Raw genomic sequence first — 20463 nt, 5'->3', positions numbered from 1 at the left:
GTCCTCAAGAATAAATGATCATTCATAATACTATACCCATTCATGAAAGAAGGAATAATACAAAATATAATTACTTTACTCTTATCAATATTAGTATTTGCATTAATAGTTATAATCCCAATGTACAACATTATATATTCAATTTTCAATTATATAATTAATTTTATTAAATCATTATTTGGTTATGTCAACAATATTGATGATATAATAATACCAAAGAAGTCAACATATCTATCACTACCAATTACTTCCAATAATATACATCATAACAAAGACCAAGTATTCCAAGATAACTTCCTAAATGAGACATTCTGGGCACTTTCATCTCAAGGTCCAGCCTACGCCATCGACCAAGATAATATCTACTTTGTCAAGGGTACCGTTGATTTTTATTCCAAACTATTCGATGGTATACGTAATGCCAAGCGTCGTATAACCATGGCCTCACTCTACCTTGGTACCGGAATGAATGAGAAGCAGTTGGTAAGCGAGTTGATGGCGGCATGTGAGCGATCACCTTCCCTCAAAGTCCATTACCACTTGGATGGTTTGAGAGGTAGTCGTCTAATGCCTAGCAAGTTCGATCCGAATATCCTAGCCAGTTCTGCTACAATGTTGCAACTACTACTCAATGCATATCCTACTAGAGTGACCATCACAATGTACCATACACCAGACCTGACCGGACTGCTGAAGCGTGTACTTCCACAGCGTACCAACGAAGTGATTGGAATCAGTCACATGAAGGCCTATGTCTTTGACAATGACTTTATGATCGGAGGGTAAATATACACAATGTTCCGGAACGCTTAATTGTAATGTTCTAACTTCCTATCAATCAATCAATCAAACATATAGAGCCAACTTGTCAATGGACTATGGCAAACGAGAGGATAGAGTAGTGTGCGTGTCGAAGACTGAGTCATTGGCGACCTTCTTTGACAATCTGGTCCGAACTATTGGTGAACTATCTTACAAGTTGGATATAAGTGGCAAAGTGATCAATCAGGGATCAGTTGATCCAGTGACTGAGTCATCTCACTTCAAAGCAGTAGCTGAGAAGAGACTTACATCCTTGCTCGAGCCCAACTCATTCTACTTGCCAAACAACTCTAAGCAGTCTCTGTCATCACCATTGGACGCACCAACAACTCGATCAAATGGTAAACTTACCTGGATCTTCCCAACTATTCAGATGGGCAGGTTCAACATCCAGCACGATCAAGTATGTTCATCATACATCTTTGCCAACATACCTTCTTCGTCCATGTTATACTTTGCCACTCCATACTTCAACATGACCAAGAACTACACACAGTTGCTACTCACATGTAAGCCAAAGATGGAGATGATCACTTGTTCACCGATATCCAATGGATTTGCGGGTGCCACTGGTGCATCCAGTATTGTACCAGATTGTTATGGATGGATCAAACGTCAATTCCTACAAAAGGTGTTAGACACTGGCAACGGTGATCGTATATCCATGCGTGAGTACACTCGTCCACAAGACCATAACAAAGGTATTTGGGTTACTCCGATCAATGAACAGACGCCAAACTTCACTATCATTGGCAGTCCCAACTTTGGCAAGAGGAGCCTGGAGAAGGACATTGAGGCACAGATCATCATCATGACGGAGAATGACACAGTCAGACAGATCATTGAGAATGATCGTCTATACATTTGGAATGTGTCCACTCCAATCAACATGGAGATGCTCAAGAAAGAGAGGAAGGCGTCACTCTGGGTCAAATTTATGTTGTACATCTTTGGAAACTATTTGTAATAATAATATTAATATAATTAAATAATAATTTAATATCTCACTTTAACTCAATCAATCATTCGCTCTCACTCTATCAATCAATCAATCATAAAATCCTGAAACTTTAAACCAACCATTGTCCATCAATCAATCTCGAAAGTATCAGCAACAAGTGTGAGTGACCATCCAACCAACGAACCAACTAACCAATCAACCAATCTATTCTCCGCTTGATGTTCAATTCATTTGAACATAGTTTGATTATTATCACAGCGTCATACTTTGACATTTAAAGTGTGTACTTACTTTAATGTAAGATGGTGTAAGTAATATGACGGATTGGTTGGCTGACAGACTTAAACGAGACATTATAAGTTAACAACAATGATCATAAAGTGTACATGTTCCTTTAATTCATCCTTCAGATATTCACCTGGCTTCCAAAACAATTCAAATAATCAACCACGACACGACGTCATCTGATCACACACCCACACATATTTTGAATGAAGGAATGAATGGATGATGGGTCTATTTATAACAACAAACAAACAAACAAACTAACCACTACGCAAACATTGATTGGATGAAGTATCACCTTCCACTCTCACTCGGGGTCAGCGAGATCCTGACTAACCGAGTGGAGTAATACCATGTTTGATTAGTCAACCATATGAGCCTCACACGCAGGCCCTATGATGGCCCCCCACAACTACACTAAAATATCCATTTTGATTGATGATCAGTCGAAAAGTGTCATTTAAGCGACGACTCCTTTCACCACCAAAGGGGCAAACACCCCGAACTCACTCACCCAGCTAGGTTCATATAATGGGCTGTTCAGACCATTTATGCAAACATTCAGGGGAAGCCGACGTCAATTGTGTGATGGTAATGACACTTGCGTGTCTGTGTGTGTCTGTCTGTGTGGCAGGCCAGCCATCACCATCATCAATCATGACAACAGGTAATACTTTAACCTTTAATGGTACTTCGAACTGCACCAAAAGGATTGGGTTCATACTAAACACTCATTACAATACTGATGATAATCGTGCAAAGGCAGTAGCCTTGTAATATTGGTGAGGGTTATGTATGTGTCTGTGTGTACGGACATCCATCCAGGTCTAGTCTGGGACCGGACTGGACTGGACTAGACTGGTCAGGAAAGGAACAAGATAAATAGGGCCATATTCAATCAATCAATCTTATCAAATCAATTATCTATCTCTATTGAGTAATAATAATATATATATATATTATATAAATAATTATTTATTTTAACATGTATTCCAACAACATTTTGAGAGCATCACTTTTGGTGATTGCTGTCACCCTTCTCTGTCTGTCAGAGCAAGGATATGCCCAAGATCAACCACCAGCACCTTGTGGATTTACTTCTCCAAGCGGATATGAATACGACCTGTCCCCATTGGCTCTGTAAGTATTCCCAACTCCCAAATAATATTATTAATACTAATATTAATTAATTAATCCAATTATCTCCAACAATATTTTAGAAACAACTCTGCATACTACTACCACATCAGAAATGTAAGTTATTATAAATCCACAATCTATTCACTCACTCTCTCAATCAATCAAACTAACTTATTAATAAATATATAGCTCAAGTACTACTGGAATGTATGTGAGCAAGTCCATGATCCAAAGGGATACTGTGACAGCCCATCTGGAAACGTCCAATCTTGCCAGGTCCACAACAAGTGGTCTGTCTCCACCAATGGTCTCCTGAGCACGGCTGCCTACTCAGAGCTTGGTATGTTGAACTACACTCACCCACTCATTCAATCAAATACCTAACACTTATTTAATCAAATTAGACTTTGGTGTTTCCATCTTGTACACTAATGGCTCTCAATGCTGGAACAGATACCGTCTGGAGCAGAGATCTACTCGCATCAATGTCTACTGCTCTGACTGTGAGACCGAGGTTCTCTACCTGACTCAGCTCAACGACTGTGTCACTCTTATTGGAATGAAGAGCAGAGCTGGATGCCCAGCCTCCGGTACTACCACAACTACCTCGACCACCACCGGTACCTCAACTACCACTGGCACATCCACTACCTCTGGTACCACCTCGACTACCACCGGTACTTCCACCACCTCTGGCAACGTGACAACCGACACTTCCACGACCACTGGTACCTCCACCACAAGCGGATCAACTACCACCGGTACCTCAACCACCTCTGGCAACGTGACCACCGACACCTCAACGACCACCGGAACCTCCACAACTAGCGGATCAACTACCACTGGTACCTCCACCACCTCTGGCAATGTCACCACTGACACTTCAACGACCACCGGTACCTCGACAACCTCTGGAACCACCACTGGTACCACTTCTGGCAATGTAACAACAGACACTTCAACAACCTCTGGTACCTCGACCACAAGTGGCTCGACTACCACCGGTACCTCAACTACCTCAGGTAACGTCACCACCGACACTTCCACTACCACCGGAACATCTACCACCAGCGGAACTACCACTGGCTCAACAACCTCTGGTAACGCCACCACCGACTCGTCCACAACCACCGGTACCTCAACTACATCTGGATCAACTACCACTGGTACTACCTCGGGTAACGCCACCACCGACTCCTCGACCACCACTGGTACCTCAACAACAACTGGCTCGACCACAACCGGAACCACTTCCGGAACTACCTCTGGTAATGCTACTACTGACACATCAACCACCACTACCGGAACAACCGACCCATCGACCACCACTGGTACTACCGACCCATCAACTACCACCGGTACTACCGACCCATCGACCACCACTGGCACTACCGACCCATCAACCACCACTGGTACTACCGACCCATCAACCACCACTGGCACTACCGACCCATCGACCACCACTGGCACTACCGACCCATCAACCACCACTACCGGAACAACCGACCCATCGACCACAACTGGTACTACCGACCCATCAACTACCACCGGTACTACCGATCCATCGACCACAACTGGTACTACCGACCCATCTACTACCACTGGTACCACCGACCCATCAACCACCACTGGCACTACCGACCCATCGACCACAACCGGAACTACCGACCCATCAACCACCACTGGCACTACTGACCCATCGACCACCACTGGCACCACCGATCCATCGACCACCACTGGCACCACAACCGGTACTACCGACCCATCTACTACCACTGGCACCACCGATCCATCTACAACCACTGGCACCACCGATCCATCCACCACCACATCCGAGACCACCGCCGCCGACACCACGACCACCGGCACTACCTCTGCCAACCCAACTACCACCGGTACCACCACCTCTGAGACAACTGCTGCCGACACCACCTCAGCATCGACCACCACCTCTGAGACCACTGCTGCTGACACCACTGGCGCCACCGGTACCACCACCACAGAGACAACTGCCAGCGGCTCAACATCTGCCACAACCACTGCTTAAATTAACTTGACCTGTCTATTTATCAATCAATCAATCAATCGTATCGTATATAAATATCAATCATGCTGCCTACTTGTTAGGATACCTTTTAAAACTTATTATTATTATTTCATTGTGTTGTTATAACTATGGCAAAGAGTAAATGATCTGACATGCATCAATTCGTTAGGGGGTGGTGCGTCCCGATTGACCAACACGACCATGAATGATGTTTTGATCACTTTTTTGAACGACTAAACGCGAAAGAGGTCGTTTCAAGGGGGGTGATCAGAAGTTGAAACGATGCAAAGAATTTAATTTCTTGAATTCTGGAGAATGGAGGACAAGTCCGAACACCTTGCACAACCAGGGCCCTACTCGATCTAATCAAGGGGCACAAACCAACAAAACATTCTTACTCAATGTGATAAACGATAAGGGATAACTCTAATCTGACATCACTTTGAATGAATTGGACGTGGTCACGTGTATTGGGCTCCCTGGGATCATTGATCTTTGTGTAAATGTTCAGTCAGAGAGTGGCCCTGGCACCACACAGAGACACATCACGACTGAGCTTTATCTCGAAATGAGGCACTGTGCCAAATAGGTCGACGGCGCTGGATCAGAGTCCGGACTCCCAATGCCAACGCTTCGAGTTCAGTATCAAATCAATTGATACTATACTATCTGTGTATACATTACTCTAAAGTGTGATCAACAACATAACTTGTAGTAGGTGACCTGACCTGAAGTAGTAGGTGTTTGCTACATCGAGGTTTGATAGGATACCATACAAGTGTACACATCATCATCAATATTAATAATATTAATTAATCCAATATATTTATATATATACAACTCAAAACATATCATTATACAATGACTTGTGTAACAGCAACATCAACAAATACATCAACATCATACATACATTGTCTTATGACAATGAACAACAACAACTGTAATATCTTCAACTACACCAACAACACTAATGTTGTTTACAACTTTGATGGCGGTGGTGATTCATCCAACAACCCAAACAATATTCTCCAAAATAACAACATCAACAACAACATCTACAACAACAACTATAATAGTATATTCAACTTCCATGCCTTTAATGAACAACTTCAACTACCATGGACCAATATTGAGAATGAACTGACCCAGGCCTTGACCCAAGAGGGCTTGATTGCCCATCCAGACCTAAGCCAGATTGAACAATCTCATAATTCCAATTCCCTGTACTACCAGCAGAATCCACAGAATATCCAGAATACCCAGACTCCTCAGCAGCAACAACAGCAGCATACGATGATCCTCCATAAGCCTACCAATGATTGCACTCCACTTGTTCAAGTGAACTTGTGCAACAACCAGATCCCCAACTCCCATTCATTTTTCCAGTACAATCTTTCCTCCGCCAACTCCTCCATCGACTATACACTGTTCCATGGATATAACGATAATCCCCCATCACCAACACACTCATCCTCCAGCGAATATCTTTCCGACATATCCTCACCGATTCAATCATTATCATCTACATTCACAGACGATCAAATGTATTCGTCACCTCGAACTCCTCAATCCCCCAATATAACATCCACAACATCAACTACATCAACGACATCAACAACATCAACATCTACGACAACATCAACAAAATCAAAAGTTCCAAAGACCAAGTCTCCCAATGCCAAGGAACCAAAGCCTGAAAAGAAGAAGGATGATAAGTCATTCAGAAGCAGTCGATCAATCAGGAATCTGGCAGAGGTGATCCTGGCAGAGTACAGGAATATGCCCGTGGGCCAGAGGATTGACATGTCCACACTGAGCACCCGTATCCAAGTGTCCAAACGTCGTTTCTACGAGATCATGAACGTTATGGAGTGCATTGGAATGGTGCGCAAAGAACTCCGTGATCACTACCACTGGCTTGGTTTCCAAAATGTGTCCGCGGCAGTCAAGTCCATCCATATCCTATCCAAATCCAACATCTCCATCAACTCCAGTAACACTACTACCAACTCCAACAACTCCAACAACAACAACAATACCAAGTTGACATCGATAGGCCTGCTCTGTCATCAATTTATCAGCATGTTTGCCAACAGTCCAACGTTGAGTCTTGTCGATATCCGCCGAGAATATAAACTGGACGCCATGCCAGCTCGTTGCAAACGTCTGTATGACATTGCCAACGTGCTCGAGTGCATTGGTATCATTGCCAAGTCCGAAAGATTGGGTTCCAAACAAATGTACATCTGGAACTGGAAGTCTGACTCCATCATCACAACCGATAACAACAATCTACGAACTGAATAAATATATTAATATATTATTATTATTTGTATGTATAAACAATTAATGTTTGTTTCTAATATCAATCAAGAATGAAAACGAAACAAATGGTGTCAATCGAGGGGAGGATGAGTGTTGTGGACGAAAAAAATAAAAATTAAAAACAACTAAAACAAAATAAAAGATAAAAATATAAAATAAAATTAGTGGGTTGGGTGTATGAGTGGGAAGTGTTTTTAGATCTCTCACGTCAATTTCATTTTTTCTTTTGAAAGTTAGAAAAAAAAAAAAATTAATTAATTTAAACATTTCGCTTTCTTTGCTCGTGGGCGTGAACACCTTACTTGACTTTCCTTCCTGCCTTCGACCAACTACAATATAATATAACATAATATAATATAATATAACTTGTTGTATACTTTACACATTCAACTCAACTCAACTCGACTTAGACAAAGACAAAGACAAAGACACATTCGTCAACTCACTCACTCACCTAGTCACCTATTCATTGGAACTCAATCAATCTCAACTTGACCCGAAGACTTCAAACTTGGAACTATCCCAAGTAGGGTACAAGCAAACACACATTATCAAAACAAACAAACAAACAATCAATCAATAAATCGTGCTCGAGACGAGAGAGAGAGAGGAAGATAGAAATGCAGATTGATCGCTCAAGATACCTGGAACTTCCTATATTCGTTCCGTCAGTCGAGAGTCTGATGTCATTCGACATTGATCAGTTGTTGGCCGAGAGCAACTTCAAGATGGCCCCAACACTGCAGTACACGGACGATATTAGTGAACAGACGATCAATCAATATATAATGGAGCGCGGCGTGCCCTTGGTACTGACGGGCACGATGGCGCTGTGGGCCGAGCAGGAGCAGCACCAGCTTCACCTGGTGAATCGGAACGACCCGACGCAGCAGGAGCTGTTCACACTGGAGTACCTCAGCAGGGTGTTTGGCCACATACCCCTGCACAACTCACCGCGCGACAATGAGAAGCACACCGACTGCTCCGACTGGACACTGGGCCAATACATCGACTACCTCGACATGATCCCCGAGGAGCGCAACCCCAAGCACCTCTACGGCAAGGACGTGCCCTGTCCCAAGGAGTGGCAGAACTACATCGAGACCAACCTGACCAAGCTGCTGGTGTACCGCGATCGCCGCGCAGACCTCATCGCCAGTCTGCCCGAGTATCTCAAGCCCGAGACGCTGATGCTGTACATAGGCGCCAACGGCACCTATACGGCGGGCCACATGGACAACGTTGGCACGCGTGGACACAACCTGATGCTTCACGCACGGCCCGAGGAGACTGACGTCAACGCCGACAACACATTTGCCTACTGGTTTGTCCTGGAGACCAAGTCAATGAGCAAGGCAATCGAATTCTGGTCGGACAAGGGTGGAGACATATTCAACGAGTCTCGATTCCTCAATCCCAAAGAGTTCATTGGTGCCCCCTTTGACGTCTACGTCATCAGACAACGAGTTGGCGATCTAGTCATCATCCCTCCAAGTGCCGTGCACCAAGTTATCAACATTGTAAGTCTAGATGATCACTCGACCCTTCCTCTCTCGCTCACTCACTGACTAATTAACTCAATCAATCTTAGGGAGGACCAACGATCAAAGTGGCATGGAATACATTGCCAGTGAGCTGTGCACCAATATCATACTACACGATGTTGCCTCTTCAGCGATCGATATCCAAACCTGAGATCTACAGAGTAAAGGCCACGATATATTACTCACTCAAGAAGATTATGGAGAAGCTGGCCGACGGCCTCGCCGGCAATGAGGAGGGCAAGTTGATGAATGAATATGTCGAGCCTCTACTCGGCATCCTGCATCACATCCTGCAATCAGAGTCCATCTTGATACCCAAGCCATCATACCCATTCGCTGCGCCCGGCGAGACCATCCCCTTCCTCAAGCCATTCAAGCTGATCACCACTGAGCTCAAACATGACCGCAAGTGTGATCAATGCAACTGTGACATATTCAACCGATGCTATACCTGTCCTCTCTGTGAATCTGTACGTATCCTCTCCTCCAACACCATACCTACCTCGCTCATTCATACTCACTCATTCAATCACTCAATCACGAACAGAGGGACTTCTGCTTCGACTGCGTGTCGCATGGCAATGGATGTGAGGATCACTTTGCACAGATGGAGTTGAGAGAGTTTATCTCTCATCATAAGATGCGCAAGGACTTGGACACATACTATGATATATACAAAGCATACCTCCTGGCTCAGACCAAACAGAAGAAGCAAGATCACGAAGATATCGACACACTGATCACCAACAAACAGAATGCCATCGTCCAAAAATGTGGATTCCTAACAACCGCCACCATTGCCTATCACGTCGTCTACCATGCCAACGTAAGTACCCTGGACCTGGTCCTACTTTGGACTCGATCACTCACTCACTCACTCAATCAATCATCATTCCAGAAAAAGGAGAAGTGCCATCAATGCACGACATTACTGCCCAAGTTCTCGGTGGTGTATTGTACACATTGCCGTAAACCTTATTGCGATAGGTGCGTGGCAGGATATAATGTGGACTTCTTCCAGATTGTGTCATCGGGCGAGTGGAAGTGCTTCAGTTGTCTCGGAACATGTTTATGTACACCATGTGTAACAGGTGTTTTAAAGAACGACAATGAGTTGAAGGCAGCAGACAGCAAGAGCAACAGCAACAGCATCACCGGCAACACCAGCAATGGAATATTCAGCAACAGAACATTCCACAACATCAACAACTTGATGTCGATATCAAACAACAACAACAGTGAGCAAGACAACAGCCATCACGAGAACATGGCACACAAGATTAGAAGCTTCAGTATGAGACGGTGCAAGGTCAACCCGCCACCATTCGCACCGCCACTGGAAGAGTACAACACATCGCTGCAGTACCAACATGTGTTGGCGTACCAGCCATCGACATTCACACCCAACATCCAACTCCTCACGCCCACCACGCCGCCACTCAAAGCAACCAAGACCAACTTCACCGACCTGACCTCATCGTCATCCGCCTCGGCAATATCCGAGCCAATATTATTAGTGGTACCGCCACCTACCAAGACTGAACAAAAGCCAACTCAACAACAGACACCGCAACAACAACAGCCAGCGCAACAACAACAACAACAACAGAAACAGCCACCACAACAACAACAACAGCAACAGCAGCAACAGCAGCAACAGCAGTCCTCGCTGGTCCAGAGCACCCAGACACCTCCGCAACAAATTACACCAAGGAGGCCAGGCAGACCAAAGGGCTCACTCAATCATAGCAACCCCAACAACCCCAACGCCGCGACCACACCTCCCAATAGCACCGAGAAGAAGCGACCATTGACAGAGTCGACGACGTCCAACAAAGGAAGGCCGCCAAAGATACTCAAAGAGACGACAAGCGATACACACAAGTCGGTCTGCGCGATCCTCGATGCACTGAGGTCGCATATCCCCTACCCTACACATGCAGTGACAGCGCCCGACCCACTGCCCACGGCCGTGCGACTCTACGTCAATCACAAGGACAAGCTGGGCGGGCTTCTCTGGGCCAAGACCGTGTCGTGTCCCTGGATGCCATGCGTCTGGGTGAAGGACCTTCACGTTGTGCCCTCCAGCCTCAAGCTGCTCCCATCACTCGCTGGCAAGAAGATCATCGTGGTGTTCTTTGGCCAGCCGGACGACTTTAGGATCGTGGGCAAGAAGTCGACGATGACCTTTGTCGAGGCCACCGAGACCAATCTGGTCAAGTGCGGCGAGGAGGTGCTCCAGCAGCTGGATCTGCTGTTCAACATCTGCACGCCGACCGTCGCGACCAAGGTGGAGTTCAACGAGTTCAACTATCAGTCGCAGATCGTCGAGACGGAGGAAGGCGCCCTCGTGGCTGGCACGCCAGGCAATGGCAACAGGATGATGGTGATACCAACGATAACACCAACACCATCGCCGGCAACCACCACACCCGTAGCGCATCAATCTCCAAAACTGGCTAGCTCAGCCCCTGTTGTGTCTGATGTAGCTGCCACTGCAGTGGCTACAACGGATACCAAGATGCAAGCGGTACCATCTCCGGCCAGTATCTCAACATACACGCCACTCGACACCACTATCTCTGCCGCCCTACATGTCCTCGAACAGGCCAGACTTTCAACTACTACCACTACCACCACTACCACCACCGCTACAAAGCACACTGCACCAATGGTCATCCAACGATCGGATGTCCATCATCCAAGTTGATCCATCAATCGTGATCACGATACCATATATATATATTTATATAAATTTATTGATTGATTGAATGGACATTCATTATCAATCACTGTCACTGTCATCACTGTCACTGTTATCATTATCCTGCTTCAGTAGACGTTTCAGTAGTCTCTTTGCTCTCTCCTTCTTCCAACGTTGATTGGTGAGTTCATCATCGTCCTCCTTATCACTATCATCATCCTCATCATCACTTGACTTATCAGCCACCTTCAACTTTGAATTAACGGTCGCCTCCTCAATAGTCTTTGTCCTAGCCATTCCTTGTAATGCCATCAAGTAGTCCATCGCAATCTGGAAGTACTTCTCAGGGATCTTGATTGATTATTGAGTATGAGGCGGAATCATTCCATGATCCATGATTGATTGATTGATTGAGTGATGGAGTGAGTATAAGCGCGACCAAGACATGACTACTCCCTCCATCGTAGCACTTACAAGTTCTCTGCTGTATATGTTGTTTAGGATTGATACTTGGATCTTCTTGTTGAACTTCCAGCTGGATCGGTCATTCTTCCAGGTGGACAGGTATTGGGACATCTCAGCTCGCTTCTTTTGTTTCTCCATATCCATCATCTTCTTCTTTTGTTGTTCAGTCTTGCCAGTCTTCTTCTCCTTTTCCTCCTGTTCCAACTTTTCAAACTCCTTCTCAATCTCCTTCTTCTGTTCCTCCTGTGTCATCTTCATCCTTTGTTTATCCTTTGCCTTCTCCTCCTTTAATTTCTTCAATATTTGTTCTTTCTCTTCTTCAACCTTTTTCTTTGTCTTTGTCTCATCATCTTCATCTTCATCATCATCTTCGTTGTCATTTTCGTCATCACTACTTGATTGATCATCTGATGCTGATTCACTCTCATTCTCACTCTCACTACTGCTATCACTATCACTATCACTTTGTACTTTAGCTACATCATCACTATCACTATCATTATCACTCTCATCACTGCTAGATGGAGTATCATTTGATATCTTTATCTTCTTTGTCTTTAAACTACTTTTGTTGTTTACAACTTCATCATCCTCATCATCAGAGTCTTGATTCTTTCTTCTCTTATCTATTGCCATTGTATATTATTATTAAATGTATATATTATGTTATAAACGAATGATATAAATGAATGAATAAACTCCAATTTTCATTCAAACAAGCTGAAGGAAAGACGAAACAGACGAATGAAACGAAACACAACCCCAAATCGACAAAACAACACACAAAGTTTCAAGATCTTTGGTTTTTTGTGAACTTGAAACACTATTTCATTCATTCATTTACACAACACAACTCACCTTTATTACTTGTACACCATCTTATAATATATTTATATTAAATGGAGACTACTAGTAATACAGCAACTATTGTACAAGAGTTTAACTCTTTGATTAGAAAGGCAAAGGAATGTGAAAGAGATAACTTCAAAGTATCATTGGATCTCTACAGGTAAGTTATGTCATTTTGAAAGAATGGATGAATGAATGACTAATATATGATTATACTTTAGACAAGCATATCAGTTGTTACCTACATCTCCAAACCTATTGAAAAAGATACAGTCATTGGAGAGGAAGTTGCAAAAGGTACAGGATGAACTGTCAAGAGAGGACTGGTTACAATCGACAACAAGTAGTGGTGAATCATCACCATGCTATGTGAATGAACAATGTGATGACCAACAAGAGCAACAACAAGGAGAGGAACAAGAGGAAGAATATGAAGATGCTTCCTATACTACACCAAACATTGATGACTTTACAAAGATTGATCGAACCAATGTAGAGGACATCAAGAACTATATCGAACGATTCAAACAATTGGGATTTGATCAAGCATTGAAGTTGTTAACAATCGATGACTTTGCACTCGTCAGGAGCATGTGTAGAGATGCTCAACATGTATGTTAATCATGATCTATACTACATCTGGAGACATGCACAATACTGACCAAACTGGATAGAGCGATGATGTCAACTATGGACTAGAGGTTGTAATGTTCTTCAAAGTGGTGTCAAGTCAAGTGGATGGATTGTTGCAGGTTTTGGCAGATGGTCAACTGGCGTGGATCATTCCAAACTGTTTCATGCAAGAGGATGAGACCAAAGCAGCCAATCATCTTCAATTAATGTCCGCCATCCTAACTCAAACAGGTCCATTGCCACCAAGTGAACTTGCCAAACTAGACGATATGTTCTTGGAGGAATTGATCAATCTTGGACTAAAGTATCTGGATTATTACGAGGAGGATTGGTTACATATATTCTATCATACATTGGTAAGGTTACCAATCAATCAATCATCATATACAACATGGATGGATTGATGGAATCATACTAATATCCATGTTGTCATCCAGCTTGCCTACCAGACACAGTTCACATCAGAGGGTTACTCTCCACTCATCAACAAGTTGTATACAATCAAGAAAGCACCAGAGTTGAGCACAGAGCTCATTGCACTTCTAAATAGAGATAGTAAGTGAATGATTGAATCAAGACCATTAGATGTTACATCATACTAACTATTAATCATAGAGTTTGAATATGGACTACTTCCACAATGCCTTTTATTCGTTGCCGACTTGTTCAACTATTCAACCGAGTCACAAGTATCTTGTTTCTTCTACACATCAGATATACCAATCGTCATTGATATAATGGTTCGCAACATTCATAATCTAGATGAAGTTGATCCAGTATGTATACATACTCTACTCCTCCAGCCACTCTGGATCAATCGAAAATATAAACTAACTATGATTCAAACTAATCAGTTGAGATGGAATTACTTGGAGACATTACATGTCATATTATCACATGATGTTTGGATCTCGACTCAGTATCATCGCGATGATATATCCACTGTACTTGGCGATTTGTTGGACGAGCGCTATGCAGAGAAGGATCCAAGGTCTGCACTAATATCACGTGCCATCCTAGATATGATCAATGTATAGATGATCAGTCAATAAATATATATATCTATGTACAAAGTAATAATTTATTATAATTATTATTATTTAGGATTGATTGATTGATGGTTTAGTATCAATCCAATCTAATCTACACCCAGGGAAAACTCTCTGGTTGTGTCTCGAGGAGTCTTGAAACCAACCTTCTTCTTGAGATTGGTGGCACTTGCCTTCTCGGGGATGACGGCACTGCCTTGTCTGTTGCCAACCATGCTGACATTTCTCTTGATGATAAACTCTAGAACTGGTACATCAAACTTCTCTGAATCGTTAAAGAATTCATTATCATTGGCACCTCCTCCTCCTGTTGCTGTTGCCGTTGACACTCTATTCAATCTTGACTGGCTCTGATGTGTAGCACCTTTTGAATTCCATAATGATGTTGTTGAATAGTATGCCAATGGTCCAATATAATTATTTACATTATATCTTACAAGTCTGTTAATGTTTAGTCTTTTTAATGTATTCTAAGATGATTTATCAAATATTAATACATAATAATAATAATAATATAATATATGTATTATTATTAATAATAAATCTAAATCATACCATTGTTATATATATATATCAATATATATTGTGATCACAGGGCCTAAGTCAAGGTTATTATTAATTAAATTAGTAAGTAAAGTATAAAATAAACAAATAAGTTATATTATTTGTTTGAATTTATGAATAAATAAATGAAAGTAAGTGTATCCTAGGATTTACACACAACTATATATCTAAAAAAGAATCAAATACAAGCAATAAATTTCCAATAACATCTATACGTCTATATCAATATAAATGTTGCCGAGGTTCCTTCCATGTATGGTAAATTGTTTCAGAATGGACACAAAGGAACATCGTTCCCAACACCCAATCTAGTCCTCATCTTGAATAAACTTCAAACTTTCACACACCACCGAGTGTTGTCTCACTGACAAATGGATAGCGAATGTGTGTGTTTAGTCTTCTTCGAGCAATGCGTCGCGTATGTCGAAACACTGTCCGTGGTGGTCGATGTCAATGGACTTGTCGATTTATCGATCACGTGTGTCAGTGACCAACTTGGACTGAATAAACTATTGTTGATTGGTCAGACATAATTAAATTACCCTTTTATGTTATTGTCGTCTGGACGTTTTAAGAATGAAGAGATCTTTTTAGTAAAAGACTCTAAGCAAGAGCCTCTGCTCGACTGATGACCTATCTACCCAATACCTAATTATCATAGTTGTGTGGGTGCGTGTAAAGGTTGAATGAACTATACGATATTATTATATCTGTACCATTAGAAAGTGATTGACGAACTAAACTTCACATGTTTAAGTTGTTAAAGAACATACTGGAGAAGCTTCTCTCATCGGCTTCAACACAGACAAAGATCTGATTGTTGATTTGTGTGTGTGTCTTTGGTCAATAAAAGTGATGCCCATGAGCAAACAAGCCCAAGAGTGGTGGTTTGGTGTTGGTCCCACAAAGCCCCAACTCTGATTTTGATCAATTTAAATGAGGTCCAAATATCTGGTTATAGGATACAACCTCTGGTACCCTTTGCTACAACGCGTTACTGAACCAACTTGATTCAATTTCGTTAGTCATCATTCAACCAATCAGTCAGCAAAACACTCATACATATTTATAAATACAAAAATATTATAATATCATTTAATATAATATGAAGATGATGTATTCTTTATTGATTGTTATATCATTGGTTGCCATTTGTGGCAATGTCATCAATGCCAACAACCCACCTAATGTTCCATATAGCCAAGAGATTGGAACACAACATGTTCTGATGAACTACGTCTCATACTGTGACACACAACAAATCTTGGACTGGACCTGTCCCAGATGCAAGAACTTCCCCGGTGCCACCAACATCAAGGTCGTCGAAAACAAAGAATTATCTACATTCGGAGTTGTTGCAACATACAATGATACAGGTAGGTGGTACTATCCCACTCCCCAACACGCTCATTCACTGACTCACTATCAATCAATCAAAAGTGTTCATTGCCTTTAGAGGATCGGTCGATGTTACCAACTGGATCTCAAACTTTGAGTTTGCTCACGTTGATTATCCAAATGTTACTGACGCCAAGGTTCACTTTGGTTTCTACCACGCATGGCTGGGAGTTGCTGATCAGTCCAAGGTTGCACTCACAGACTCACTCAAGGAGTGTCCAACCTGCACCATGATCCAAGTACTCGGTCACTCATACGGTGCTGCTGTATCTAGTATGTATTCAATCATAATGGCATATAATTGATTGATTGATCACTGACCCACCATTACCCCACCCTTTAGCATTCTGTATGGCCGAGGTCGTCCAATGGTTCCCCAACATTCCAGTTCAGTCAATGACTATTGGATCACCAAGAGTTGGTAACAATGTTTGGGCTGAGTGGTACAACCAACTCCAGCCAAACACATGGCGTGTGGTCAACCAAAGAGATGTTGTGCCACATCTGCCACCAAGAGAGTCAGTCAATGAGTACCATCACGTTCCAAACGAGATTTGGTATCCAAAGAACTCGACGACATATGAGGTCTGCAATGACAGTGGTGAAGACCCTTCATGCAGTGACTCCATCCTCCCACCATTCTACAGCCAGGCTGACCATCTCGACTACCTTGGTCAAGACTGTTGCTGTTAGTTGGAACTATTCATGTTGTTACCATTTGATAAATATCCAACAACTTGAATCAAGGTATCATTCATGTAGACAACATAAGTGATGCCCATTAATGACATGATAGAGATAACAAATAATGGGATTTCAGTCCCAGACTGATTGTATCGCGGGTGTGTTGTGGTGTGACTTTCGGGTCAAAGTACGATCAAATCAAGATATTTGCATCAAAATGACCGCCCAAAAGTGGGGGAGTAGGCCTAACAGGTGATCCGGATGAAACTTCAGTAAGCTCCAAATTGATCCCCAACAACTAATGTGTTAAGTATGCTGAAAGAACATCTCTGAAAGATATTTCCATGATCATTGATCGTCCATAGACTACTTAGTTGATCAACTTCTTTCCTCAATCATACTTCCAAAGTAACACTAAGATATAAAGATGTTAAAGTATATATATTCAATTATTTGTTTGTTGGTTGGATTGTCTGTTGTGTTGGCTTATGTGCCACCAAAGTCTCCATTCAGTGTTCCAACTGCACAAAAGTATGTGTTGTTGTCTGGTATCACACATTGTCCTTTACAAGAGGTAACTGATTGGAGTTGCCATGTTTGCCAACATAACTTCACTGCAGCTACCAACATCATACCAGTCTACAATAACTTCACATTAACATTTGGGTTCGTAATGACCCATGATGACACTGGTAAGTAGTATAAATCCATCTCAATATATTTTATAAATTGATTGATTGACGAACTTATCATCTTTCCAAACAGTATACGTATCATTCAGAGGATCAGTTAATGATGTAAATTGGATTTCCAATATGGACTTCTATCAGATGACTTATCCTAATGTTCCAGGTGCCAAGGTTCACATGGGCTTCTACGAGGATTGGTTGAGTGAGTATTGAATACCAACTAGAGTGGCCAACCCATGGACATGATCACTAACACTCAATCAATCATTCATTCAAACTAGGTCTCAGAAGTCAGGTTCAAGCAGCAATGATATCATCATTCAAGCAATGCTCATCATGCAACTCCATTGTTGTAACTGGACACTCCTTGGGAGGTGCCATCGCAAGTATGTTCCATCAATCAATCAAGGCTGGAACTATTCCACTCACAGACTCACTCAATCAATCAACTTAATCAATCATTTTAGCTCATGCCATGGCAGAGGTTATGGGATGGTTCCCAGATGTACCAAGTTGGTCGTACACATTTGGATCACCACGTGTTGGTAATGTTGCCTTCGCCGAGTGGTACAATTCCATCCAGCCAGACAATTACCGTGTAGTCAACCAACATGACATTGTTCCACATGTTCCACCACAAAAGGATACAACCTACACCTACCATCATGTTCCATTAGAGATTTGGTATCCAAAGAATGAGACCACCTACGTCGTCTGTAACGACAGTGGCGAGGATCCATCATGCAGTGACTCTGTGCCAATATACGAATGGACTGGTGCCGACCACGGCACCTACGTCGACCTCCCAGTAGGTTGCAATGACAACCTCTACCCAACTATTTAAATTAAAATATACAACATTATATTACTTCTTGTTTGGACGTCCATTCGCGTCGTCCAAGTTGTCAGTGAGTCTATACATTGGCAGAGGATGCAGGATCTTGAGCCACTTTGTCCAACTGCTTGGCAGAGACAAAGGCACCAAGTGCACCTAGGTATCCATCGTGCTGGAGGAACATTGCTTTGGTCTTGCCTTTGGACCAAAAGTCGATGGCACAACTGATCCTCTGCATGGTGACTGGATTGTCGCGAATGAAGAAGCCGCCAAAGTATATCTTGTGCAGACAGTGTATCTTGGAGTTGAGATAGGCGATCTGGCCAATGTTGTTGGAGATCATCTTGAGAAGACTGTGCGCAATGTCCTCCTTCCTAAATGATCCATTGTTGTCCTTCTGATGTATCACTTTGCCAAAGCTGCTGGCGATGGCCTCGGCCGACAGACCGATCTTTGAGTAGTCTGTGCCGTAGATGTCGCCCACGGCCAGGTCCACATTCCTGTTGTTGCCGCGTATTGTCAAGTCCACCATCTCATCAAAGTTGGTGGAGCCCGTGAGCAGGCTACACAGACCCCAGAACGTGCCGCCGCCCAAGCTGGTACCGTCCACTCTTTGAAAGCTTGTCTCGCTGTCCACCTTGATCACGCTGACTCCCGAGCCGACCTGCACCAGCAGGTAGGGGAATTGATGTTCTGTCGTCTCTGCATATTGTTTTGGCATTGGACTGTTCAACACTGGCGAGTAAGAGAATGATTCGTTGGGAATTGACCTCAACAAATAGTTTGTACCAATGATCAAAGTCAACATCTCGTCCTCCTTGATCAAGTTACATCCCAATCTCATCTCGAACAGTTCAGCATATTTATAAGCTCCTCCACCGGTCACTCTTACATCCCTTGGCTTTCCATTCTCCAAGTGAAGTTTGTTATCTAATATGGATTGATTGATTGATTGAGTTAGTGATTGAGTGACATGGATATATCAAGTATCAATCAATCAATCAATCATACCAATTATAAAGTTCAAACAGTCTTCGATGTTTGTCGTCTCGAACTTGATGAAGTGGAGCATTCCACTACCAGTCTGTTCTTTGATGACCTCTATATCATTATTGCCAGTGATTACACTATTATTATTGTTGTTGTCAACATAATATACTAACTTTGCCAATGAACCTCCAATATCCAATGCAAAGTGATTGATATGATGATGTGTATTTGATTGAGTATTTATAGATGGACGAAAAGGTAATGGCTTTGTCACATGTGATGACAAGTCCCTTGGTGAAGGATATGGATATGGTGATGAAACTGTTGGTGATATCATCATCTTCTCTCTCTGTATTATATATATTATGATTGTACAACAACAACAACAACAATATTGTCAATGAATGATATCTCTGTCTATTTGTTTGAATGGATTATCTCTTTGATGTCACTCAGAGATCACGACATTAATGTTGCTC

The 20463-nt window shown here is 42.6% G+C and overlaps 10 protein-coding genes across 10 annotated transcripts; 7 read left to right on the top strand and 3 right to left on the bottom strand.

Moving 5' to 3' along the window:
• Nucleotides 1–234: 234 nt before the first annotated feature.
• SAMD00019534_106810 (hypothetical protein) lies at nucleotides 235–1789 on the top strand (the record flags this gene model as incomplete). Its single annotated transcript, XM_012894116.1, has 2 exons — nucleotides 235–782; nucleotides 859–1789. Coding segments are annotated over 2 exons (1479 nt in total), but the record flags the coding sequence as incomplete, so codon positions are not given.
• Nucleotides 1790–3053: 1264 nt separating this feature from the next.
• On the top strand, nucleotides 3054–5255 carry SAMD00019534_106800 (hypothetical protein; the record flags this gene model as incomplete). The annotated part of the gene is made up of 4 exons (XM_012894115.1): nucleotides 3054–3208; nucleotides 3289–3322; nucleotides 3398–3548; nucleotides 3613–5255. 4 exons carry the CDS (start codon nucleotides 3054–3056, stop codon nucleotides 5253–5255), a joined length of 1983 nt encoding a protein of 660 aa, XP_012749569.1.
• Nucleotides 5256–6173: 918 nt separating this feature from the next.
• Nucleotides 6174–7562, top strand: SAMD00019534_106790 (hypothetical protein; the record flags this gene model as incomplete). The annotated part of the gene is made up of 1 exon (XM_012894114.1): nucleotides 6174–7562. The coding sequence occupies one exon, from the start codon at nucleotides 6174–6176 to the stop codon at nucleotides 7560–7562; it is 1389 nt and encodes a 462-aa protein (XP_012749568.1).
• Nucleotides 7563–8263: 701 nt separating this feature from the next.
• SAMD00019534_106780 (hypothetical protein) lies at nucleotides 8264–11834 on the top strand (the record flags this gene model as incomplete). The annotated part of the gene is made up of 4 exons (XM_012894113.1): nucleotides 8264–9100; nucleotides 9172–9594; nucleotides 9672–9950; nucleotides 10023–11834. The coding sequence occupies 4 exons, from the start codon at nucleotides 8264–8266 to the stop codon at nucleotides 11832–11834; spliced, it is 3351 nt and encodes a 1116-aa protein (XP_012749567.1).
• An 81-nt stretch (nucleotides 11835–11915) lies between these two features.
• On the bottom strand, nucleotides 11916–12935 carry SAMD00019534_106770 (hypothetical protein; the record flags this gene model as incomplete). Its single annotated transcript, XM_012894112.1, has 3 exons — nucleotides 11916–12179; nucleotides 12303–12485; nucleotides 12522–12935. Coding segments are annotated over 3 exons (861 nt in total), but the record flags the coding sequence as incomplete, so codon positions are not given.
• Nucleotides 12936–13192: 257 nt separating this feature from the next.
• Nucleotides 13193–14812, top strand: SAMD00019534_106760 (hypothetical protein; the record flags this gene model as incomplete). Its single annotated transcript, XM_012894111.1, has 6 exons — nucleotides 13193–13302; nucleotides 13364–13754; nucleotides 13817–14131; nucleotides 14213–14330; nucleotides 14391–14551; nucleotides 14630–14812. 6 exons carry the CDS (start codon nucleotides 13193–13195, stop codon nucleotides 14810–14812), a joined length of 1278 nt encoding a protein of 425 aa, XP_012749565.1.
• Nucleotides 14813–14916: 104 nt separating this feature from the next.
• SAMD00019534_106750 (hypothetical protein) lies at nucleotides 14917–15382 on the bottom strand (the record flags this gene model as incomplete). The annotated part of the gene is made up of 2 exons (XM_012894110.1): nucleotides 14917–15294; nucleotides 15380–15382. Coding segments are annotated over 2 exons (381 nt in total), but the record flags the coding sequence as incomplete, so codon positions are not given.
• A 1111-nt stretch (nucleotides 15383–16493) lies between these two features.
• On the top strand, nucleotides 16494–17476 carry SAMD00019534_106740 (hypothetical protein; the record flags this gene model as incomplete). The annotated part of the gene is made up of 3 exons (XM_012894109.1): nucleotides 16494–16764; nucleotides 16829–17059; nucleotides 17130–17476. Coding segments are annotated over 3 exons (849 nt in total), but the record flags the coding sequence as incomplete, so codon positions are not given.
• An 824-nt stretch (nucleotides 17477–18300) lies between these two features.
• On the top strand, nucleotides 18301–19003 carry SAMD00019534_106730 (hypothetical protein; the record flags this gene model as incomplete). Its single annotated transcript, XM_012894108.1, has 3 exons — nucleotides 18301–18361; nucleotides 18441–18545; nucleotides 18627–19003. 3 exons carry the CDS (start codon nucleotides 18301–18303, stop codon nucleotides 19001–19003), a joined length of 543 nt encoding a protein of 180 aa, XP_012749562.1.
• A 73-nt stretch (nucleotides 19004–19076) lies between these two features.
• SAMD00019534_106720 (hypothetical protein) lies at nucleotides 19077–20324 on the bottom strand (the record flags this gene model as incomplete). The annotated part of the gene is made up of 2 exons (XM_012894107.1): nucleotides 19077–19924; nucleotides 20006–20324. Coding segments are annotated over 2 exons (1167 nt in total), but the record flags the coding sequence as incomplete, so codon positions are not given.
• Between the last annotated feature and the right edge of the window lie 139 nt (nucleotides 20325–20463).

Source organism: Acytostelium subglobosum (assembly GCF_000787575.1).
Source record: "Acytostelium subglobosum LB1 DNA, scaffold: scaffold28, whole genome shotgun sequence".
NCBI classification, from domain to species: Eukaryota; Evosea; class Eumycetozoa; order Acytosteliales; family Acytosteliaceae; genus Acytostelium; species Acytostelium subglobosum.
The sequence above is the reverse complement of the archived record's forward strand: the minus strand, read 5'-3'. Positions and strand labels throughout refer to the sequence as shown.